This window comes from Opisthocomus hoazin, chromosome 3 (assembly GCF_030867145.1).
Source record: "Opisthocomus hoazin isolate bOpiHoa1 chromosome 3, bOpiHoa1.hap1, whole genome shotgun sequence".
Classification (NCBI taxonomy): domain Eukaryota; kingdom Metazoa; phylum Chordata; class Aves; order Opisthocomiformes; family Opisthocomidae; genus Opisthocomus; species Opisthocomus hoazin.
The window spans coordinates 106,613,063-106,638,923 of NC_134416.1; the positions used below are offsets into that span (position 1 = coordinate 106,613,063).

Genomic DNA, 25,861 nt, shown 5'->3' on the forward strand with positions numbered 1-25,861 from the left:
CAAAGACCATATTTCTTTAAAAAATACAAATAGAAAAGAGAGTGAGTGAGAGAGAAATGAACTGTTTTATGAGACCATAAAACCAGCTGAGCAGACTAACAAGAAACCGAACAGCATGGCCTGGTTGCAAAGTGAGATTGCTGTGTGAAATTGCCCTGCCTTTCCAAAGACCATGGATTTTTTCCAGCTCCTGCAAATTGCCTTTCTAAAGAGCAAAAGTCAGAGATTTTGAGAGGAATAATGCCTTTTTGCAATGCTCATCTGTGTTGCGTAGGCAGAGTGAGAAAATAATTTGTGATTTCTGATCAGTCCCCATATATTTCATACTCTTAGGTCAAGGTCTAATCCACGATTCCTGCTGATACTATTTCTCCAAGCAATGTTCATAATAGATAAATCGATAGGAGTTATGATCAAAATACCATCCGTCACGTCTTCTCACAAAATCAAAGACCCACTACTTAATGTTTTGAGATGAGAATAGGATGTTTTATTGCTCTCTCTCATTAGAACCTGCCCTGATGGTGCAGAAGGAGCAGGGTTACCGGACTGGCTCTTGCCCAGAACAAGGCCAGAGATAATTTAAATGATGCTGAAATCCATAATTCAAGTTTCAGTGATGATCACAGAATCACAGAATAGTAGGAGTTGGAAGGGACCTCTGTGGGTCATCTAGTCCAACCCTCCTGCCGAAGCAGGGTCACCTACAGCAAGCTGCACAGGACCTTGTCCAGGCAGGTCTTGAATATCTCCAGAGAAGGAGACTCCACAGCCTCCCTGGGCAGCCTGGGCCAGGGCTCTGTCACCCTCAGAGGGAAGAAGTTCTTCCTCATGTTCAGACGGAACTTCCTGTGCCTCAGTTTGTGCCCATTGCCCCTTGTCCTGTTGCTGGGCACCACTGAAAAGAGTCTGGCCCCATCCTCCTGACACCCACCCTTCAGATATTTGTAAGCATTTATTAGGTCACCTCGCAGCCTTCTCTTCTTCAGGCTGAACAAGCCCAGTTCCCTCAGCCTCTCCTCGTAGGGGAGATGTTCCAGTCCCCTCATCATCCTCGTAGCCCTCCGCTGGACTCTGTCCAGTAGCTCTTCATCTTTCTTGAACTGGGGAGCCCAGAACTGGACACAGTACTCCAGATGAGGCCTCAATGATGACGGACTGTTTTCTAAGAATACCTGTAACCATTATCAAAGTGGGGCTGAAAGGTGAGATGAGCCTTCTCTGCCCATAGCCCTGGAGAAGTTAGGTGTCCGATCGAAGCTGGTCCCCTCCTTTAGTCAGGAGGGAGAGCAGTGGCACCGGGGACACTTCTTCCCGTTTGTCCTCCACAGTAACATGGGGTTGAACTGTCCTGTGGACATCGCTCACTTTTTCTCTCCTTTGACTATGTGGGATGCCTACCTTAGGCTAAACATCTTTTAAATTACTGGAGTTAGATTTATATCTTTTAGAGGTTCTGTAACTTCATTTTTCTTGTGTCCATGTCCAGCTTTAACCAGTGTAATAGTACTAATTGCTGGCTATCCTGCTGAGGAGAGGAAAGGCAGACAGGAGTGTCAGTAGGGCTTTATCTACGTATGCTTTCCCTTCAAATAGGAAAAAGAAAAAGGGTGTGACTTGTATCTGTGATCCCAAAAATACTAGAGTTTAAAAGAAAAAAAGGCCTATAATGTAAGCTTCCACCAGCTGCATGAAATGAGAAGGGACCGTTTTGATCCTCCGCTCTGCCCTTCCACAGGGCAGAGGCCATGGAAATGGGCCAGGTGGTGTCTGCACGGAGCCCAAAAACTTGTGATCAAATTAGGGCGAGTAATGTTAATGGAGTTCTGTAAATAGAAGTGAGCAGATGAGGACAGGTCAGGGGAAGAGAGGAGAGGGCCTCTGAGGTAAGAGGAGAGTTTGTTTCATAACAAGACTGCTCTTCTCGTATTTCCCTGTCACTAGACGCTCAGGAATGCAGATCTGATCTTTCATTAACATAAATACAACAAACTTATTCTAAGCAATGTTATGTTTACTTTTTTTAAATACAAAAAAGAGGTAACAATTTAGCCTGAAAACACATCAAGGGATGCAGAAGGTCTGGTTCCTAGGGAATGTTAGTTTTCTGACATTGCATAGCTACAAATTTTCTTAATCCTGCTGTTTTTTCAAGTCGGAGTTCCCTATTTATGAGGTTTTATTAAATGTTATACCACTGCCTAACACAGGATGTTCGCTGTGGTCGCCTGTACAATGCAGCAAGAGTCCTATCATTTCTGTTCCTTCTTTCTTTGAATTTTAACAATGCAAAGTTGGAGATAGCCTGTAGTCCCCCCTGTGCAGAAGCACAGGGAAGTTACAAGTTCAAGCAGACCGTGCTGGATAGACATCATCACCCCCTTTTCTGTTCTCAGATAGGAGAAGAAATCCAATTAGCAATTGGACTATCTACATGGGGCAAACGGGAAAGGTAAGGGTACACACTGTCCACCTCTCTTCCTTTTTGCTGGACAAGTTTCTAGGAGAGCTCCGAGGTTCTCCTGAGGGCAGTGCTTGCTCTGATCGTGCAGCTGGTGTCCTGCATGAGCTGTTCAGAGGATGAGCACTCTTCTCTTCAGCTTCTGAAGGGTTCCCATGCCTATAACATAGCAGGACACGTTTTTTTCACCTGAACGTTCAAGCAGGCACTTCAGAAGTTCACAAGTAAGTACGAACAGCAGGCAAAACTTTTCCCCAGAGGCTTTTTAAAAGGCTTCTGGATGCACCTAATGATATCAGGTGGTGAAGCACACTGCAACATGACTACTCTCTGCAAAGGCTGCCTTGCACCTGTTCTGGCCACCTCTGTGGAAGTTCCTTCCTAAATGGATCATACTTCAGTTCTGGTGTCTTTAGCTGAAAATCCTTCTCATAAAACTAACGCTGAATCCCGTGGCATGAACTTAGCAAAGGCTTAAAGCCTCCACTTCGGTAGCCTGCAGGTGTGCACTGTAACTGCATTTGAGTTTGAAGCAGATGACAACTGGAAAGCACAAAGTGCACGTTTTGGCTGAGCTTAAGTAGGCAGATCAAGCCCTTTGGTTCGGTTCTTCTGTACTTGCTGGGAAAAAATATCCAGCTTTAGATGCTTGTGAGCTTGTTTAACCTGTTATTAAGCTATTCTGTAAACGTAAGCCTTTCATTCTGGACTCTAGTTTAATAATGCTGACTACTGAAGTTCTTCAAAGTCTAAAGAAAGACTGCCTCACACTTTCTGGAAGAAAAAAAAGAGAAGACTCTGGTAGCTGCATGAAATCAGAGGTTTAAGAGGTAGCTTAGCAGGCAACATAGCACTAATAAAATACTTTTTCCCTAAAAAATAAAAAAGTAATTCCTCAGCATTTACAGGCTGAAACATACTGTTTCAGCAGTGGAATATTAATGAATCAGTAATGCCAGACTCTGTTTTATTCAGCCAACTTCTGTAACGCTGGTGTACTTTATTGTTTATTCAAACTGCAGACTTCTCCAGCATTACAGGTTGATAAAATTTCTGTGAAAAGAAACTTCTGTCTGGGAAAAGCTATGGCTGGCCAAAGGAAGCGCTCTTTTTGCTTAGCCAGTTGGCTCAAAGGCCAGGCACTTTAAATCTTACATAATTTTACTTGGTCTGCACATTAAGGTGGGGAAATAGTGTTTCAGTTATAGGCACTGTAATCCAGCTGTGTGTCTTTTGGGTCATTATGTTCATCAGATGCCCAAAGTGACCTCTGAAAGCAGTTTCCCCGCAGCATTTCTATAAAATAAAAACTTAGCTCATCTTCTTAATGAATGATGCAGCTGTTATTTTACTCCTGGCCTGGCTTAAGGGACACTGCCTCCCAAGAAAAGCACTGAGAAGCTGAAAAATGGCAAATGTGCAGCCTCAGAGTTTCTCCCCCAGTTCTTATGGACTGTCCTAACATCTGGTCACATACTACTCTTTTGGGGACCCTCCTGGATGGTAAACAGGAGCCTGTTCTCAACAACTCGATTCTCAGGACTTTTGTTTATTCCCATTCAGTGCATTCTTCCTTGCATTACTCGTTCCTCTCTGTTTAAGCAGGTTCTTTACCAATTCTGGACTGCCTGAAGGATGTCATAGAGAGGAGTGAAAGCATGGGAGAAAAGATGTCAGTCTGCAGGTGTGCATCTGCCAGTGCCACTGCAGGCTCTTGAAGGTGAGAGAAGCATCTGCAAGGTAAATCCTGCCCAGACTCCCTGCATCTGCAAGGGAAGTCCTCCCTTGACTCGATGGCCCCCAGGAAAACATGCTCCATGCATCTGGTGTGTGGCTACAGAAAGGCTCTGTGAAACCTCTGGTGTGAGAGCCTTAGAAGTTGGTGAGATCTGAGCGTTTTTGTGTACAGTTAATCACAGCAGGTAATTGTCAGCAAGAGTCCTCTCCCCAGCTTTCGTGTAAGTGGTGATAACAATGTGTTTAGCACACACACAAATTGTCTTTTTAAGTTCTTTTTTTTCTTGGAAATAATCTAATTTGAAATTTGTCACAACATGAAGGCCAAGACTGATATTAATTTTTGGAAGTTTCAAGTTGAACTACTAAAGCTTGATGAATTAAAACAAAAAGGCTTTATTATAGAAGATATTTGGTGATTCTCAGCTTGTTTTGTATATCAGTGTCCTGCCAGCTACCATAGCACCTTTTAGATGTCATCAGGTAATTGAAAACTGAAGAAGTGCCACGTAGGATCTTTGTAATGGCTGTTGATATTGTTCATTTCCCAAGCATCTTTGGTTGGGCATTGGATGTGGCTCATCTTTACAGCCAGTTGGCCAGGTGTCTGGAATGATCGTTTAATTGAAATACGTAGGGGTTAAAGGAGACAAAAATAGGTGATGATTGTGATGGCTTTCCAAGTTCAGTTCTAAGGCTGAGAACTTGCCATGTTTCATTTTGAAGTGGATGTTCTAGGGGGAAAAAAATAACTGCGAAAGAAGGCACGTAGCTATAAGGCATTTCTGTCACTGAGAGTATCCACCAGTGCAAAAAGGTATTAGCACGTGCACTCTGGGCAGGACAAGAAGACAGGGAGGAAGACTTCTATGACCTTTATTTACTTCATGTCCATTCATTCTGTCATATGAAATTGAGCAGAATGGGCTAGTTGTATTGGTATAAAACAAACAGATCAAAGGGGAGAGAAACTGTAATACTTAACTTCCTGGATTTTAGGGCTTTTTAATATAGCTCAGAAGTTAAATTTTATGTAACACCCTTCCTTTGAATTCTTCATCCCTAAAGTGTAAAGGTATGCTATGGAAACTTGCCAGGCGCGAGTTGCAATCTATTAAAATATCAACAAATATTCACCATAATTAGCCAACCCTACAAGTAAAATCAGCTCAAATTACCCCTTCCCTAAAAACACTGATCTCCAGTATATGCATCTCATGGTGCTTTCCCTTCTTCTACAAGCTCCTGGATTCTGACGTTCATGCTTAGTGTGAATGTGCCATTTATTTCACTTTTTTGACACTGGACTTCCAAGAAGAAGAGATGGGTCAAGATATTTTGTGCACGCAGCTTTTTGTGCTGGTTTACTTAGTTGAAGTCTGTTAAATTCCTACTCTGGTTGCAGTCATACTTGTAAAAAAATGTTTGCTTCAGCAGAGCCTGCCTGGGTAAATAACCAATGCCCTGGCTCACTTACAGAATGAGTGGATTCCTGGTTTTTGTGCAGTGCCTTAGCAGTGGAGCGGGATAAAATAATTTCTTAGTGAGTAGATGATGCAGAAATAGGCTAATAGTAGTTGTGGAGAGTGTTTACTGGTATTTAAAAAAAAAAAACAAACAAGTAGAAATCTGCAAACCCTCCTTCCCACTTCTGCACTCCTGTAGCCGGTCTCACCGTAGAAGGCAGCAAGGAAAAAACCAGCACAAGTGAAAATGAATCGGTAGTAATTCAGCAGAAGAGCACTGCATTCCCCTCGTTTACACGCTGGGAGCTTCGCTAGCCTGGGTGTTGTTATCTTTGCAGTGTTCTTGCAGCAGAGAAAATAGGTTAACTCATGCTGATTCCCCAGATTATTGCCTTTGCTTTTTGAAGGCTGGTTTCATAAAGCTGGCTGATTGCAGAATGACAGCCTGAGACACACATGGATTTTGACTGCTTTTTCTCTTGATACTGCCTGTTGAGTGAGCAGCCACCACAGAGGATGCCCACTGTTTCTGACCAGGGCTCTGGTATCCCGGGCTGGACAGTAGCGAAGTTTTGCAGCTTGAAGGAGGCTGAGCTATCCGTACGTTTCTTCTGGAGAAGATAATACATCCTTTGTAAAACTTCTGCCTTCCAACAGGCCAGGCAGCTTTGGGGCTCTTCTCCACAGCTCTTTTAAAGATCTTTTAATCAATACAGTTTCCCTTTCTCACTGAAATTACATTTACTGTATTTTTAGTATGTTCTGATGGAGCGAAAGGTGTTACTTACATCCAATTTTCCATATAACCACTTCTGATGACTGTCCCTTTCAAGTCTTTTCAGCCTATCCATCCTGAATTAACTTTTTTGTAAGGAAAGGCCTTTCGTGGTTTATAAATTTTAATACAGGATGCTAGCTGCCAGAAAGTTTTGGATTGCAACCAAAGATTTTAACCAGTCTACCCAGCAGATGAAATGAGGTACAGCTCCTGCTGCACCTGGAGACAGTACTTCTTTCATTGCTCTGTTTCAGAGTTATGACACCTCTGCTTTAGCCTCAGAAAGTCAGGAATTTTCCTTTAAACAGGCTTCCTGGAAATAGAGTTTTAGGCTATTAATGGGTAATTTATCACACAGTATTTTTCAGCCTTAAGAAACTCTGGGTTTTGAGGTTTGTTTTGTTTTTGGTATAGTAAATTGGGGACAGCTAAGCAAAGGTGAGACTCTTGATGTGATATCTTGACAGCAGGAGATGATGATAGTGGAGACCAGCCCTCAGTGAAAGAACATCATGTGCTTTGATGGTGAAGTGCTTTGAACTCCAGCTTCAGCTGTTAAGCAGACAGATGCTGATTATGGCAGCTTTTTTATGTGCAGAGCAGTTCTTACCCAAGGAAAGACATTAACAGTGGGATGCCAAGTGTGAGTGAGTTGTGCTTGACCTGGATAAATGCTGCACCATGCAACTTGCAGTGGATTACCTCTCCTGTGCAAATGCTTTTCCACATGAAAGAAGTCTGCAGAACTCCAGAGTATGAGGAGTATCACCCCCAGAACATAGATAGTGTCTTCCATTATCATTTTCTTCTTCAAAGATCAAGATATTTTCTATGGAGAGATATACAGCTCAACTAACATTATTTTTTTTTCATGCAAGAAGTGGTCATATGAACACTTACAGAGAGGCTCGAAATTTGAAGGTGGTAAGATATCTAAAAGGCCAGCACACAGCATCTGCAGATTGATCACTGAACTGTAACCAGGATCTCTCTGTAGTTTGTTTCAGGGACTTGCTCTCATCGTTTGTCACTAGGGCATCTCCAGGATACTTAGTTACCAGGGTCATGATAGTAAAGGAAGTCAGAATTCATAATTAATTAACAGGTCATAGAGCAGTTGTATGCAGAGAGCCCTGTGGAGCAGTAAATTCCCTAGTCCTACCTCATGAAGTTCAGTGCCAGACTTTTCTTGCTGTGTGCTCCTGCCCTGTATAAAGCTGTTTCCTTTGCTGACCTTAAGCAGAGTTCCAGACCAGTGTTCTGGGCAGACCCCAGGGGAGCCATGAAGGTATATCACTTATGACACAGTATGTCACTTAATCTTCGCCGTACGGTTATTTCAGCCCCCATGGTGAGAGAGTCCAGCGTGACTGCTGATTGTAGAAACGTATCAGTTTGGATAAACTCCCTGATCCATGTTGATGTATCTTTTTTGGTTGGGAAGGGTGAGAGGGAGGAGGGAAAGGGGAAGAGAATGGCTTTTCTGTTCTACCATCACGGACGTCTGCGAACTTTCAGTAAACAGCATGACTTTCTGAATCTGGTTCATAGCTTTCGTGCTGGGTTTCTAATCACGTTCAGAGCTGAGAGGCTGTAAGCTCACGTTGTTTCTCAGGGAGCTGTGGCTGTGTGCTAGAGAAAGAGCAGACATGCTTTAGCTCTCACTTGTGCACTGCTGCGTATGGTACTTCGCTTTGTGACTAGCATATAGCAGTCCTTTAATATTTTAGATAGTGGCTCTCCTGTTCCCGGAAGTCTGAAGTTGTTTCTACTTTGAGGCTTATTGAGATTTGAATCTTACTGAGATTTCTACAGAAATATTCTGTAAATGATATAAAGGTCTTCTTCAAATAATTTGCAAGTGATTAGAGGCGGCAGCCGCCTTTGCTAGGGATGTCTACAGTTTATGACCACTATCCGAATGAGGAACAATGCAAAGACATGATTTATCTGTAAAACACAATTGATCATTCAGATATAAAAGATATTTTTGGAACTTCTCTGCTAGGTTCTATGGCCAGTCCAGCCACAAAATGTGCCTCTCTATGGCAAATCAGAGAACAAAATCTGCATCTCTCTTGATCAGAGTTTCAGAAAAAGGTGTTGGGTGTTGGGATTTTTTTGCTGGTTTGTAAAAGAGACAGCATTTGAATGAAGAATTTGAACTAGAACTTCATGAAAATACATTCTATGCTCTTTCTTAGTTTATGGTTGAGTTTTCTTTAAGCGGATAAATACAGATCAACGGTGGGATAAAAGCTTAAGACAAGGAGGTGGTCAAGATTTCTGGAGAAAAATCATTATGTTCAAAGGAAAGCCGAATCTTACCTTGTTTTCTGGGAGATACAGGTAACATGTTGATTTGTGCCATGTTCACAAAGGAATTTGTTATGTATCCACAGACACACAGAGAATATCTTCAATTTCTTTTCATGTAGGAAGGCAACTTCTTCAGAAAAATATTCAAGAAAAATTTTCCCCTTTTTTCTCTGTACTGATCACTTCTAGAAAATGGTAATATATTTTTGTGTGCAATATAGCTATATACTTGTCAGGCTACTGAGAGGGAGATGCAATAACAAACTTAAAATACATGAAAGGTAGCTGCAAAGGAGAAGAGAATAAACTGTTCTTGTCATCCATGGATAGGACAAGAATAAAGTGACTTCAATTGCACCAAGGAAAATTTAGATTATGCTTTAGGAAAACTCTAACAAAGAAAATTGTCAGCACTGTGCCAGGTTGCTTAGAGAAGCTGTGGAAGCTCCAGCACTGGGAGTTTTTAAGAATAAGCTCAGTGTACGAGTCAAGTTTTCATACAAGTTCAAGAACTTTGTGTGCTCCACGTTGTCTTTTACCTGCATAAAGACAGATGACTTTCCTCCAGATCTTCCCACTATTTTAGTAATAAATGTGCAGGAAGATTCAGTATGGACAGAACTTAAAATACATCATGCCCTATCCACTCTTACCTAGATTGCATAATATTTCATATAATGCATCTCTGAGTGATGGAGGGAGGTTGTTTTATAACGCCTTTTTTATGAAAGGTGGAGGTCACAGCGGCGCGGTCTGAATTACCACTTGTAAGTCAGAGCTAATTGTTCTCATTTCCCACTTAATATATACCCCATCCAAGCCTGATCCTTGCCGGGACATAGGTATAGAAATGTCAGGAGGACATATGCTGCTCGCACGTATGAGCGAGCAATGGCTGGAATGTGGAGCGTGCGTCATACACGTGCTGCAAGCCCATGCATGGCAGGCGGCCCCATGCTATTTCTGGGGGTGAAACACCCCGAGCCTCCACAGCAGTCAAATATCAAACCAGACTTGGGAGCTTTGGAGACATCTTATCTAGAATGGCTCGAGATTGATGACCGTGGTACTGTGTTCTCCAGAAAAGGTTTAGTGATAGCAGTCTTCCACCTAATGCAGCGTGTCCCCATACACGGCTTACAGCCCGAGGAAGTTGGAAGAAAACTCTACAACTCAAACATTTCCACTTGTGCTCTTGTTTACAATGTTTGATGCCAGCAGCCATAAAGTTACGAGGCGCTCTGTCTGGGTCTTTAATGGTTGGGAAGTATGAAGAGCTGAACTGAAGTAAATTGAAAAGACTCAGGCTAAAAAAGCGGGGAGGGGGAGGAAAACTCTTTTTAACGTGGGTCCAGGAGAAGAAGATAAAGGTAAGGCAGGGCAGTTAACATCTCGGCACTACGATCAGATGACCAAGAGTTGATGAAAACTGAGTGAACAAATTTTTCAAACAGAAAGCAGGCTTTTTTTGCACTGATATCTTGTTATGTGAAATTAAAAAAAACAGGTATTACCTCTTTTTGCTGATTAGAGACTGTTCAGATGGTTTGGGCTGTGATAATTTTTTAAAATATGTTTTTCTCTAATACCTGTGAGACTGATGTCTAAATGCTGTGTAACTGGAGGTCCTCCCGTCCTTCGCAGGCTTTGGGTCAGAACGTGCTGAAAGCTTGGTCTGGGCATCTCTGAACCAGAGACTTGCTGTGCAGAAGGAGGCAGCTGACAGAGCTGCAGTAGCAAACAGACTTGCCTGTGATAATTTCCTGGTGCTAACCAGCTTTCCATATTTGTGTGCGCAGAGAAAATATCCCTGACCACAGTCTGAGTTCAAGAGAGAAAGCAAAAGGAGGACTTCACTTCTCTAGTCTGTCCAGTCTTCACCTTTAGCCCCTTTATGTATGTCTGCACAAAGCGTGGAGTTTTATCGCATCTCTTACAAACTCGTATCATGTCTGCAGACAGGTTAAAAATGTGAAAGTCACAGTAGCAGTAACTTACCCATTGCTACTTTGTTGCTATTTTTTCTGATTTTTAGGTGCCTCTGTACTTTGGAAATTACACACGCTGCTTCAAGGCCTTTTTCGGTTGAACTTGAAATAAAAAAGAATTAAGGGTTGATTTTTTTTTTTATATCAAAGCCACTTAAAGTAATTCAACATCCACAGAGCAGCAATTCTATGGAAGAAATAAAACTCTTTTGGTAGATTATTAAATACTGTCCGTTTTCACAGTTGATTAGTGCTATATTATGTAGTGCTGGTATTTGTTACTCTTGTGAGCAAAAATTCCCAGGGTTCAGCGTCAGCCTTTGGGCTGACACTGTCACCGCCACGGGGCAGTGGCCTGGTGTTAATATTCTGAAATGTAATGTTAGGCATGTGGGGAATTGTGTCATCTTCAAAACTAGTGGAATTGTTTTCTGTCTACAGTATCTTGGTTGGTTGTTTCTTTATTTTCAATTCATGAAGAGTAACGGTTGCTGTAGCTTGTAGGGCTACGAGGATGGTGAGGGGACTGGAACATCTCTCCTAGGAGGAGAGGCTGAGGGAGCTGGGCTTGTTCAGCCTGGAGAAGAGAAGGCTGCGAGGGGACCTAATAAATGCCTACAAATATCTGCAGGGTGGGTGTCAGGAGGATGGGGCCAGACTCTTTTCAGTGGTGCCCAGTGACAGGACAAGGGGCAACGGGCACAAACTGAAGCAGAGGAAGCTCCAGCTGAACCCGAGGAAGAACTTCTTTCCTCTGAGGGTGACGGAGCCCTGGCCCAGGCTGCCCAGGGAGGCTGTGGAGTCTCCTTCTCTGGAGATATTCCAGACCCACCTGGACAAGGTCCTGTGCAGCCTGCTGTGGGTGACCCTGCTTGGGCAGGGGGTTGGGCTGGGTGACCCACAGAGGTCCCTTCCAACCCCGACCATTCTGTGATTCTGTGATTCTGTAATCTCCAACAGACTTTCTAGCAGTTTTGGTGCTGGGCAAATCCAATGACCAGTCGTCACTAAAATTTGTGAGATGAAAATAAGAAAGCTGTTATGTGGGCTTATGTTGTGTATGAATGATAGGTACAGTTGCTAAGAGATTCTTCCAGTGTCTAGGAAAAGTGCATTAGGGTATTTGACTATTAAAAATATCTCAAATTATTTACATGTAATATTATTGAATTTCATAAAGTAGCTGCGGTAATAATCCACCCCCAAAGAAAGAAATGTTCAAATACTTTACATAATACTGTTTTTCACAGAAGACTTTCCCTTAAATAATTCATTCTCCCTGAACTCTTGAGAGGTATCTGAACATGCAAGATTAATTCCAGTTTACAGAGCAAGAGGCAGGGATCACAGATTCCCAGCTGCGAAGCAGTTCCTGGCAAGAGCTTTCTGAGCCCAGAAAGCAAGCTGATGTTAGCTTTCTTTCATTTATTCGTCTTTTCTAACCACTGCACAGCAGTTCTCTCTTCCAATTCCCTTCAGCTTCAGGTAGAACTACTAACACATAGTGATGAGGTTTTAATGAAGCATTTTTATAGCTTGCTTTCTACATTTTAAGTGTCAGGCATTTTTTAATGTCATGGCATAATATTAAATCAATAGGACTTTACAGATGATACTTGATAATAGGATCTTACCTCACAGAGCTTAAAAGTTTTATTAGTGTTTATAGTATCGGTCTGAGGTATTTCACATAACATTTCCCTGGGCAACTGTTGGGAGAGATTTAAATGTTTAACATATGTGGCTGTGCGCACTAATATAACACATGATTTTACCATTACTATCTGTATGTCCTTTTTTTTTTTTTCTTTTATAATCATTTCCTTGCTTTTACAAAATGATGTTCCTTATGGAGAGGATCGCTGTGGGTGACAGGCTTTGCCTATGAAATCCCCCAGAGCCGGAGTCCTAGCTGAATGGGTGGCAAGGTCTAATAAATAAACCTTTCACCGTGTTTTTTTGTGCAGGGGGTGTGGGGGACAGGGGAGAAGCTCCCTGTGAACTCCTGCAGGGATGTTTCATCCGAGGTAAATGGCTCTTCAAACCTGGCCATTTTACAGACATGCGAACGCCTCTCCTGGAAGTTTGTGTTTAACAGGGGCTGCTGCAGATGTGAAACTGTCAGGGGGCTTCAGTTTATGTTTCTAACAGAGACGAACGGAAGAAGGCAGAGGGGTTCAAACATAACTGCTCTGCTGGAACCAACGTGATGTTCTTTGCTTCGGTATTCTCTTCTTTTTTAACTGCTGTCCTGTATATTATTCTTTCCATGAAATAGGGATCCCTAAACTCCCTGTCTTTTTTTTTTTTTTTTCCTGTCCTGTTTCCTATTTTAAAATCATTTAACTGCCTCGATCTGCTCAGTGAATATGCTATGCAGAATAATGCATAGCGGTCACCTCTTGGTAATGTCTGGTACGTGAAGAAGAGATTTCAGTCCATGTTTTAGGGTCATGCGTGGACACAGTTCACCTTTCACTCACAATAACACGCTGCTCTTGGAAGGTGACAAAGGTACCTAGGAACATTTTTCCTTTATTAAACTGTGGTAACTGGAGAACAAGCTCCTGAATTAGCTTATCAACACTGACTACATGTTGATTCATAAATGACTGTGGGAGAATGCCTTTGGAAACTTTTGAAAACTTCAGCTGTGATTGACTCTGACAGACATCTTTGGCACCTGAAAATAAAGAGAAGACCTTTCATATTCTTGAAGTAGTGAATAGATGCAATTTTGAAAGGCTGTTTAGTGTGTTAGATATTCAGAGTTCGCTATGTGCTTTACCTAATTATCCCTCACGCTCCCCGTTTAAAGGATGGAGAAACTGAGGTTGGGAAAAGAAATAATTCACCTGAAACGCAGAAGAAGCTCAAGATCCTTTGAGATCCATCAGTCTGGCTATTTTACATCCAGCTGGCTGACTTTATGTGTTGATTTCCACGAGAAGTATGGCACAAGTGCAGACTGATCTATGTGTGGTCAATCTGTGACAGTCGTTTGTCCAAGGTAACCTTTTCTTTGTGTTTCAGAGGCGGCCTTTCTCCATCAAGGTGATCCATACTGATTTGCTTCTTGCTCTTGTGGAATATAGTTGACTTGAGATGAGGACTTCTGGTTTTATTCTTTCTTTTTAATTCTGTTTTTCTAACCAACATGAGAAATGTTCAACAATTCAGACCTACACCTAGCGGAGTCCTGTTCCAAGTCATGAGGTTTCTTCTTTGTCAAGTGTTGTCTTTCTGAAAGAAATGAAGGCCTTTTGCAAAAGAAAAACTTAAACTGTTTGAGTTGTGAATACTAATCAGTGGTTTTGAGATGTTTATTGGCAGGCAAACAAAGCAAAGAACTGAGTCTCTCTATCAAACTTTGTATTTTGAAATTTGTATGACCAGATCATAGTGAAACGTAACAGCCTTTTCATTCGTGGCAAATTAGTACAGTCTTGATAAATACAGAAGTAAACTAAGATATTATCTAGGAAGGGAATTGCTTGTGTATAAATAGCTGGCTGTGTGGTAGCTGAAATATAGGGTAGAGAAAGGGGCCCCGATTTTTGCAAATATCTGCATTCCAGTGTCTCCTTCTTCTTTTACTTTCTTTAATGTATTTATTTTTTAACAACGCCATTGACTTCCTGCCTGGCATAGCAGGCTTTTCAAGCAATAGAGGTTTTAATCTGAAAAGCTCACCTTAAGACATAGAAATTTCAAGTAGCCACATTTAAGGTCCCTGTAAGGACCCTTATTCTCTTCAGAGCAGGCATCGTGTTACATACTACGCTTTTTAAAAGCAACACCACCACTGCCAAAGTGTCTCTACCCTTAGAGGCTTCTCACGTATCGTGTAGCCTTTTTGCTGTCAAATTCCATTGGCGAGCAAATAGTTCAGTTCCTGCTAGGGCTGATGTCACTGAACTGCGTGCGTTTAGGATGCGCGGTGCTATATTCACTTCATTTTTGAAACAGATAGGTAGATACATGTATAAAGAGAATGGATCAAAGGCATTTTTTTTCCTTAATAATTTGAGTGTCTCTTTCCTCTGTTTTAGTCAAATATACGAGAGTAGTTTATAAATTAGTTGAGCTGGAGCTGCCAGACTTGGCTGTATATCTGAGCAGTCTGGATGGGAAGCCGTTGCGACTGATATTGTCCTCAAGCAGCTGATCGTCAGAGCATTTCCTTCCCCTACCCAAACCAGCAAAATGACCACATCCAGCAGGCAGAGCTCTTCTACGTCTATGGTCAACAACTTGGCCAGAATATTTGATCCAAATGCTTTGCAAAACCAAGGGCCTGATAATGGAATGGAACCCCCCCAAATTCTTCGTGTTGCAGGCAATGATGTCAGCACATCTGAAAGTTTTAACATCATGGATATGAAGTTTGCCTCCCTCGAACAGAAAATAGATAAGCTGTTCACTCTGCAAGACAATGTCCTTAAGAAGCTTAACAGTGTTTCCCAAGATGTCTGTTGCATTGAAAAAGACATGGAGATCGTAAAGGCAGAAACATCTGAACCTGGATCAAGGATGGAAAGAAATAAAGATCTGAGAAGCAGTGAAATGAAGAGGCTTTGCCTTAAAATGGAAAAATCTCTTTCTGATATAAACAGGAATGCAGAGCGGCAGGTTAAAAGACTAGATGGACTGGAACAAAGCGTTTCTGGAATACAGAAGCTCGTAGGGTCTCTGGTTGAAAAGGTTAAAACATTAGTAATTCATAATTCAAGTGTAAAACACCATGTTCAAAAACGTAAACTTTGCAAGGCAGGTGTTTATACAAAAGAAGCTGGACATCTCTTTAGGATGCACGTTTTCTCGGAGGCAACAGCTGAAGCCCTGCTCAAGAAGAAGAGTGACAAGGTGAGCCCAGGTTTGTGTTTCGTCTTATCAGGAATCTTTGCAAGCTACGGAGATGTTCTGCTATATGCTGAGCTTTTTCATTTCTTTAACATTTAAGAGAGAGCAACCAATATGCTCTAAAAATGAAAAGTATTAGAACAAACTGAGCAAGTTTCAGTGGCAAAGATACCGAAAATCTGCTGAGTGATAAATACCTTCCTTTTTTTCTGATGATTTCTTTACAGTTGTAAAACATAACTAGGGGTCCCTGATATGGGTGACAAAGATTAACAGAGACTTCAGGAGGCTTGGGTCCTGGCCGTACATTTTGTTGTTCTTCTCTGCATTTATAATTATCTAGAAGAATCAAGTTGCAGCAGTCATGTTATATGCAGTGGGGTCTAGAGCTTAGCGAAACTGGTAAAAATCCTTCTTGGGTCAGGGCACGTACATGTGTATGTCCTTTATTTCAAAGAACAACTTAAGTGTGCTGTTCCAATCTGGTATTTCTGCTGACATTGGGAGGGGAGGGGGGGGGACTTCTAAACTGGGATCTGAGGTAGGGTTACTGTAACTGGAGCTGTGGCTTGTGTAAACTTCCTTGGGGGGAAAAATGCCTGTGTCACTGTAACGGGAGTTTCATCGTGTTCTTTACAGGTCGGATTAAAAGACCACAAAAATCTCTTGAATGGCTCAATTGATTATAACAGGCTCTTGTAAGGTAGTTTGACTATTCTTTTTTTTGGTGAAGAAGCCCAGTAGCTTTAGAAAATTAAGGATTTTTTTCTGACAAAGTGAGTTAATATTTAATTAACCTACAGTGAACCAAAAAGGTTGCCTTTCGTATTCTTTCCTGCTTTTTTTGTTTTGTCCAAAAAAGTTACATACAGGCTTTGCTTTTTGATACATTTAAAGAGTAATTCTTGAGTTGGTTTTTCTAAAGTTTTTTTGAGCAGGAAAAACATCGTGTGAAGGTGTTAATGGAAATGGCATTCTTTGAAAAAAGAAGCACCCAGTATTACTGGTCAGCAATCCAAGTGCTTTTCAGCTTAGTTGCTGTTAGGCAGCCCCGCTTCTCAGGTAGATGAGAAGTGTTTGAACCATTGCAGGAAGCTATAAAAACAGTGGTCAGTGCTGAGCAGCGGCAGAGGAGCATCTTGTAAAGCTCTGTCAGCTGAACTGGCTGATCGGCCACCGTGTAAGAGCATAAAATGTGCAGCCCTGTTCCCAGAGCATCATTAACTGTAGGGAAAAGTTGCTGCTCTGTCAAGAGACTGACAGCAAAAGTGGTTTTTACAGGCCCTTCTGGAACATCAGGTTGGACTGGTTTCAACAAAGGATTTTTAGGAAGAGAAAAGTTTTCTTCTTTTGTACCATTATTTTGATGAGAAAAGATTGCGTATTTTGAGCATCTGAGTTTAGGGCTTCTTTTACTTTTCAAAACCTCAATGAAAAGATCTGCTGTAAAAGCCCCATCGTAGTGACGCTCGCAGGTCATCTCTGTGTTGCTGCCATCACTGCAGTTTGTGCTAGAGCTCTACCTGTCTCGGTGAAATTACATATTCATCTAAACTGTTCATAAATATAAACTGAATCAGGCCTGGGATGTTAACGAACTGGCAGCAGCTCCTGGAGACCTGAGTAGGTGCGAGGCTCCCTGCGCTAGAAACGCAGGGTGAGAGAAAGGAGGGGACCGTGCGGGCGTTGCTGGTGGGTCTGTGGGAGCTGGTGGGTGTAGTGGAAGGGGCAGGTCAGCGGAGGAGGTCGTGCTCCCGGCAGGCAAGAGGAGAACCGGGATGGCGGAGACGCAGGTGTCCGGTGGAGAGTTCAGAGCTACAAAGCACCTGGAAGCAGAGGGTGGGGGGCTTAAATGTGGTGAAAACAGAGGCAGCCGACCACCAAAGACCTGGAGAGGGAAGGGGTGAGCGGAGTCGGTGTCTTTTTCCAACAGCAGCTCCATTTGTAAGCCCCCCACTGATTCATTTGTGTTTAGGCAGACTCTCGGCGATGCTGAGTGGATTTGGTAGGCGCTTGTCTAGCATGAGGGCTAAGGAAAGGCGGCATGAGCACGTCTGGAACCACGCTGGTGATATTACATTGTTAATATTTTGTTTGTTTTGTGAGATAGCATACATATGTTAGCTTGTCGTTACTTTCCTCTCTGTACGTTTGATTTATTATCAAGGACCATCATAAAATTATCAAGCTATCCTGTGAACAACAGCTGGCTTTAGTAAACACTTAGTCAGCTTGGGTTTAAGTAAAACCAGACTAGAATTCAGCCCTGCATTAAGAATAATAGAATATGGTATGATATCCTTCAGCAGAGACTGCTGAGCTTGGCTGTCAGTTAATAAGAGCCACCATTTACCAGCGTTGAGGACTCTCCTCTACCTGAGAGGGTAGGAGCAGCATCTCTGAGCAAGTTAGTGAAAAGAGTGGTCCGTGAGACACTGTGACGCTGGTTGCTTGTGCCTCTGCCTGCCATGTATTCAAACTGGATTTACAAATGAGGTTTTAAATTACTGTGACAAAAGTAAAAAAACCCCAAAGGAATAGAGAAATAGGGGATCTCATCCTTGCAGAGTTTTACACCTGAAATGTACCACTGATACCTGGTGGCATAGCAGTGAACAGACCTGCCTGATTATGCAGAAATCAATCCTTGGTTCTATTAACACAATCCTTATCACTGTCTCTAGTCCCCAGCTAATGACAATTTTGAACAATGCTGACCCTGCAGAAATGCTGGCCCCCCAGGCAGCAAGGCCAACATCTCTTTTGTCCTAGGTGGACTCCATATGGCAACACTGAGCAACCCTGCAATCACTTTAGACATACACAGCCCTATTCTGTTTCCTTATGGCTGTGGGCCAGGTAATCCATTCACTACAGTTAATCTGCTTTTCTGCACTGCTGGAGATGGTCAGATATTTTGGATGATGTGCCTGTTTGTCATCCACTCTGCCCCAGCTACAAGCAAATGCAACCTCGTAGTTCTAATGGCTGAACTGTCTGACAAATACTTGGGTGTCCCCAGCTTGGTTCTGCAAAATAATCCAATCATTCTTAATTACTAATAGGTGGTGCAGTAGGTGGCCATGGATACATCTGGATAAGGCAGTGGATTGTCTTTACATACTGCTTAATCACCTACCTTCCCATGCTTCCCTCTTCAGAGACGTGCTGCTCTTTGCTTTATTAATTGTAGGATTGTTTTATAATTTTTCCTAACTGGCTTGTTTTACAGAACTGGATTAAGTCAAGAGCAGTGAAAAGGCAGAGCAAAAGTGAGGGAAGAGGGGGAATGGGAAAGAGGTAAAGAGGGGCTGATAAGCAGCTGGGGTGTGTAATCTCTCTTCTGGCTTCAGCAGCAGCTGGAACAGTTTCCAGTTCACAGGCTCCACAGGGACTTGTTGTGCTCTGCAAAATACAGGGATCGCTCTCCTCTGAAGCAAAATTTCTGCTTTCCTGCCTTTTACTGCCATCCTGAAATACCTCCGCTGCCTCATACAGGAGGTTAGTTCATTGCTGCTTTGGGTTGGAGTTACGATATTGTGTAGCCTGCAGACACTTCGTGCTTTGTCAGTGCTGCCAAATGTCTCCCAGCCGTTTTCCAGCGAGTGCAGCGTGACCCTATCACCACGCGGCTGAGAGGAGTAGCATGTATTACTTGTCATTTTAAGTTATTTTCTCACTACTACCGCCCAGGGAAATCAGCAGTTCTACGGTAACGGTCTTTAAGAGTCTTGAGGTTTTCCTCAAATTCACCTTTTTAAGTAGTCCGTGATAATCCTGTTGCAAAATGACCCTGTAACTCCATTTTCAGTCTGATTCCTTCCACTTATTAAAAAAGGGAGTAAAATAATACTTCACTTATTTCCTCCAAATTAAACAGTTTAGAGATTCTATGCTATTAACCTGCAAATACTCACCTGGAGAGTCAGAAAATCCCTTTTGTTGCCATCGTAAAACGATGCTGAACTTGCTGCAGTTGCCTGCAGGTTGCTGTAACTTCAGTCTCCTGCCATCTCTGCAGGCTTTGCCACAGGACTAATAACTATTGGCAGTTTCAGGCTGTTCCCCACCCTGAAAACACCCCAGCAGTGGGAGCTGTGCTTTCTGGTTGAACCCTCCGTCCCTCCTGCGCAGGTATCGCGCCGCAGTTGTAGCTCACTGGCTGCTTTAGCAGGAGTCTGCAATGAAACTGCTGCTTGCCACGTGTGTTTTAAGATCCGTTCAGACTCATTTCTGTAACCATTCTTCTGACTCCTTCATTTGGCCTACAAACACTAACGGGTCCCTTATGCATTATTTAAATTCTCTCCAGATTGGCCGTGTTCTGCGAATTTTTAATATTCCAGCCAAATAGGCAGGAATTGTTGAACTTTTTTTTTTTTTTTTTTTCATCTGTCTGCAAGGCTTTCTGCTGTCCTCGGTGCTTTTGGGGGTAGAGGCTTTCTGCAGAGCCTCAGCAAATGGGTTGCTCGCTGCTTGGGTGATGCAGCCAGTCAGCGCCTTCAGCTGTCCTTAGACTGGGGAATTCCTTCCTTCTCCTCAAGACTGATGCCTTTACCTAAATACGTACTCGGTAGAGCCACTCCAGTTTTTGACTGAGCTGTAGTATACTGGAGTTATAATTCTCTCTCTGACTTTGTCTGTCTATAGAACCAGTATGTTCTCTCCAGACAAGACATTTTCATCTTGTTTTGCTGCATTTTCTCCCTTACTGACAGCCATAGGAGGTTTTTCATGCCCTTCAAATTCAGAATGCTGTTGAATTTTGCTTTAATGTAGCCCCTGAAGTTGCTGTCTGCTCTACAACGTTACCTGGGTGGGATCGTGCCCTGGGCACTGTTGTTGTGGTCTGGCTCTCTCGACAACTCTGAGGAATGTGTGGAATCAGAGCAGGCACAGCTGATTTCTAAATACCCCTTTGGGTGGCTTATGGGCATGGCATTGATACCTGCATGTTACAGTGACTGTTTTGGGAATCCATTACAATTCCTTTGCAAAACCAGAGAGACCTCATGATAAAGATGGAGAGGTAACTCGTAAATGCAGGAGAGCAAGACAAGGCAGGTCATCAGAGAGCAGTCCTGTAAAAGCAGGAGCTTCCTCGAAGAGGCGAGACAGTGGTAGGTGGGATTTGCTCAGGCAAGAGGTCTTCACCCACTCCAGCCATCTAAAATCCACCTTTAGTAATCAGACATCCTAGCCATCTAGTCAGTTTTCAGGTGATGACTCCTCTCAGCCCCTTTCAGAAGTCAGAGACATCTGCCAGTAGTAAGGTACCGTGGTTGAATGCCTCCTCTGGTAGACTAAAAGTGGAGTCTCCACCACACTGGGTTTTGGTGACAAGGGTAGCCGCTCTGGAATGCAATTAATTTGGTGCCATCCTGGCAGCGCCTTGGGTTTTGCACACATGTGCACCGGTAAGGAGGAGTGGTGATGGCTGGCTGGGCAGCAGCCCCAGCAGAGTCTCAGAGGAGTCCCACCACGTTCCATTCGCTGGGTGCTGCCTGCATGGTGAGGTGCCACAGGAGAAGGTCTGGCTATAAAGAGGAAGCAAAGACATCACAGAATCACAGCATGGTCGGGGTTGGAAGGGACCTCTGTGGGTCACCCAGTCCAAACCCCTGCCGAAGCAGGGTCACCCAGAGCAGGCTGCACAGGACCTTGTCCAGGCGGGTCTTGAATATCTCCAGAGAAGGAGACTCCACAGCCTCCCTGGGCAGCCTGGGCCAGGGCTCCGTCACCCTCAGAGGGAAGAAGTTCTTCCTTGTGTTCAGATGGAACTTCCTCTGCTTCAGTTTGTGCCCATTGCCAATACATAGAAATTCTCTTTTATTTCCTAGTGGTGGAATCACGATTGTCATGGCTCAGAGGTGGTTTCTGTGTGTGACTGAAAGATACTTGTGACTTGGTTTTGGTTTATACAGAAGAATGCTTTCTTTATCTCGTTTAAGAGCATGGAAGAGTCAAACTCTTTGCCTGAAGGTGCCGGCAGTTTGTGTAGTGCCGCAAAAAACAACGGCATGGAAGCAGATCTACCGCCTGCCATTAAAAGCAGAATTCCCATTTTGTATCGTTTGTAAGTTTGTATCATAAATACATTTGTTGAATATTTTATATTGCTGATGGGGAAAAAAGGGTGTGTATTGCAGAGGAACACGAAAGGGAAGGAGCGGATGGATTCCAGCTCTGGGGGATAGCACAGGAGGCATCGCCGTGCATGCTGTTGCCCCAAGGTTCTCTGTCGTGTGTGATCCGTTCTCCCAGGTACCGATGTGGAGATACTGGGAGCATCCACAGTGCTCAGGTGGGAAAGCTCAGGGCTGATTTCTGGCTGTCACTGAAATGAATTTGTGGCGAAGCTCAAATAACTCAACCATACGGATAAATGGGTGGTCATCAGGTCTTACCCAAAACCAGGATGTCTTGCCATAATAAATAAATACTCTGCAAAGTATCTTAAGAACTTGACAAAGAGACACTGAGTGAGAAATGTCATTTAGGGATATGCAAAGTTTTGTGTCTTGGTATCGACTGGCTGAAGTTGAGAATAATGTCTTTACACCAAATGAAAGGTGATGGGATGATAAAGGACCTCTAACTCAAAGGCTGGGGCTGCTTCATGAGGCCATTCATTACAAAAATTTTTGCAGTAGGGAAAAAAAAATCAAGTGAGTTTTATTAGGTGAATAAAAAAAAATTGAAAGTTAGCTAGGAAAACATTCCAAGGGTAGAACTGCTACAGTATAAAGAAGGAATTTAACGAAGTACAGCTCATTAAAAAGGAGTCAGATGTCTATAAAAAACATTAATTTCTCTCTGTATTTGAAATCTCTGTTAAAATATATTATATTTATGTAATTGCTTATTGCTTAATTTCTGCAAGGTTCTAAAGTCTAATTTAAATAATTTCAAAAAGTGGGTTTTTTTCCATTGGTCTATACTGGAGTTTTAGCCTCTGGACTATCTTGCATTATTCTGTTATCATCACGTGGGCTTTTATTATGTGTCTATTACTTGGGTTCTAGCAATACCCTGTGTGAAAGAATATCTTTAAGTCAGGAAAATGTATTTTTGAAGACAAATACCAAGTTGTGTAAGTACAGACACCTTTTTGCTTTGGTATATTTTACAGGGTCGTAATGCAAAGTTTCAGATTTAACCTTTTGTGGAATTAAAATGAAAACTTTGTTGGAAGCTTTTGCCTTGTATGAATAGGGAAAATGACTGTAGTGCTGTTAACCTCATTGCACATATCCAAGTCAGTAAAGAAAGGGGGGAAAAATAAGGTGGAGGCATAGTTCCCGCTAAGAAATATTGATTCTTATAATTTTAGAAACTACTGACTGGAAAAAGTCACGTCACCAAAGTTCAGGAAGAAGAACACTTAAATAAATAAAATCCCATTAGGGTTAAAAAAACCCTCAAGAAACCACTGTTAACAGGCTGCAGGACGAGGCGTGTTACAACGAATAGTCAGGTGGGATGGCTGCCATTAACAACACCTTTTGGATCAGATTTTGGGAAGAGCGTGACCACCTTGGGTGCTCACAGGCTGTGGGCGCTGGGAGCAGCTGGCTCCACGGCCAGGGGTCGGACATCACGGGGGCACGCGCCCCTGACAGACTGCAGGGAGGGTCCTCGTGCCTCCCGCCGCCGGGCTGGCAGGGATGCGTGGCCTTCTGTCAGCTCTAGGGAACCTGTCACCATCCCACACTTTCTGGGGAAGAAATAATGAATGAAAGGTAGTGTTGTTATTGCCGTGTCAAGACGTGACAAGTTGAAATCACGTGTTGCTACAAATGGCAAAACATGGAGAAAACGGAGATGCTCATGTGTAGGCTACTCGTGTGCCTATGAACAGTCCAATATGTTGTCCTTATATTTGTGTTTATTATTCTGGTGCACTACTAACTGTATATTTATTGCAAATATCTACATTTATTGATTCTGAAGGATATCAGTAAACGAATCACAGAATCACAGAATGGTCGGGGTTGGAAGGGACCTCTGTGGGTCATCTAGTCCAACCCCCTGCCCAAGCAGGGTCACCCAGAGCAGGCTGCACAGGACCTTGTCCAGGCAGGTCTGGAATATCTCCAGAGAAGGAGACTCCACAGCCTCCCTGGGCAGCCTGGGCCAGGGCTCCTTCACCCTCAGAGGGAAGAAGTTCTTCCTCGGGTTCAGCTGGAGCTTCCTCTGCTTCAGTTTGTGCCCATTGCCCCTTGTCCTGTCGCTGGGCACCACTGGAAAGAGTCTGGCCCCATCCTCCTGACACCCACCCTGCAGATATTTATAAACATTTATTAGGTCCCCTCACAGCCTTCTCTTCTCCAGGCTGAACAAGCCCCAAATGTTTCATTTGTATTTTTTTTCCTCATTTAAATTAGCGTGAGCTCCTCATCTGCTGTTAAAGTGTAAGAGATCAGAAATGATGCTTGAATAAACGCTGTAGTAATTTATGTAACGCCCTGGCAGTTTCAGAGATTCGGCATCGTCCAGTGTTCCATTAGACGGGTTTTCAAAAGCTGGCTTCTGTATTTCACACCTGCAAGCTACAGCAATATTTAGGAGGAAGTGCTGTGTGCCTGCAATGAATTCTGAATGCAGAGGTGAAGTCTGGCCCCATGCATCAAAGAGCTTGGAGGCCGTTTCTCCGGTTATTTGCTCAGCTGACTGTATCTGATCCGAGCTGATGTCCTCAGCAGTACGGTGAGGTTGACATACTTACAGGAACCCGAGTGCATTACTAATTGCGGTCACATTTCAGCATGAAGAAGTCTGAGGCTTTTCCCTGCTTTTTTCAGTGCTTTTCAGCATTGAAAAAAACCCCAGAATGAGCGTTGGTTGATTCCCTGTTCTCCATCTGGAATTGTGACATTTATATTTAAGTTCTGTGTGAACAAGGCTCCAATTTATGTTTCAAAGGTACCCACCTAGCTGTATTTAGGCCTTTTTCTTTTTGCAGCTTGCAGCTTCCTGGGGCCAACTGCATCCCAAATGGTTGTCAGTCTCAGTTCTTCTGCTCATGTTGCAGTTTCTTTGTCCCTTGCAGATCAAGATTTTCTGAAGAAGTCCTGCTGAAATCCTTTCATGCAGTTTCCTGCAGTTTTTCTCAACTCTTTTTCCTTCTCGTGGACTTTCCTTTCCCTTGGATTCTGTCCATAGCAGATACACATTGCTTTAATTTTGTGCCTATTTTCTCTATAGCCTGATGAAATTAAAACAGCAAAAAAAATCACTTAATAAATGCAGAGGGCTTACAAGAACAAATGTTTAGTAATAGGACTGATTCATGCCCAGAGTACAATATGAATAAGCTGTGGGACTGCTTGCATGATTAAGACATCCAAAATTAAGTGCCTGGCTCTGTATATTTTGTTGAAATATGTATTACACTGCTTCAGCTGGTAGCTCAAAGACCAAAAGTAGTCCCTCTGGAAAATATTTGGAGATATCTGCTTTTTTCACACCCTGTGGATCTGTTACTAATAATGACAGTGCCAGTTTCACAGCACTGTGAGAGGAAGAAGGCAAGAGGAAAAGGAGCATCGAGTAACAGCAGACACCATGGTTTACTGTGGTCAGCATCCTACTACAGGCCGAGGAGTGGCTGGTGAAAAACCACACTGAGCAAGCGGCGTAGGAATAGGAGTCCATAGCCGTAAAGGTAACAGTAAAAGCAGAGGTTTTATGAGGAGCTGGCTCTAGATGTCACTGTAACATCGTAAAATGGAGATTAGAGAACCTACAAAGCTGGCATTATGGTTTAAATGCTCGGATTCCTGGTAACTGTTTCGGTCAGCCTGTAATAAATTACTGGATCATTAAAAATCCTGTTACCAGACGTTGATTAACAGCAAAAAGCTTTTTGAAATCTTTCAGTAAGACTGTTACTGAACATTTTACTAGAATATTAAATATTCCTAGCTTTGGTTTACACTAACCTGTCCTTTAATAGCAACAGCTAGTGCAGGGCAACAGCTCATTTCTGGATGTTTTTTTTTCTTTCAGTCCCTGAGGCTTGATCTTGATCTTTTCTGGGCTGTGTTTATTCCAACACAGATGTTGATTACAACTGACATAATTTCTCTTGCTTTACACTGGTACCAATCTGATCAGCTTGGTAGTGGTTAAAATAAGCGCGATCATTTATAGGAAAAGTGTGAGTTATGACCAAAAAAATCAGACTGCGATTTCGTGAGGAACAATACAACGTGAACACTGTGTACACTGACTAATACATCAACTG

At 42.9% G+C, this 25,861-nt stretch overlaps 1 protein-coding gene across 2 annotated transcripts in view; it reads left to right on the top strand.

Annotated features, from left to right (window-relative positions):
* Positions 1 to 25,861, top strand: part of MYLK4 (myosin light chain kinase family member 4) — a 62,587-nt gene that overhangs the window by 15,280 nt on the left and 21,446 nt on the right. The window contains exon 1 of one of the 2 annotated variants that reach the window (XM_075417174.1): positions 14,592 to 15,615. The exons of the other annotated variant lie outside the window; for it this stretch is intronic. Coding sequence (XP_075273289.1) covers positions 14,956 to 15,615 — 660 coding nt within the window. The 5' untranslated portion in view covers positions 14,592 to 14,955. Of the gene's footprint in view, positions 1 to 14,591; positions 15,616 to 25,861 lie in introns of those variants that run through there. 2 annotated transcript variants of the gene reach the window in all.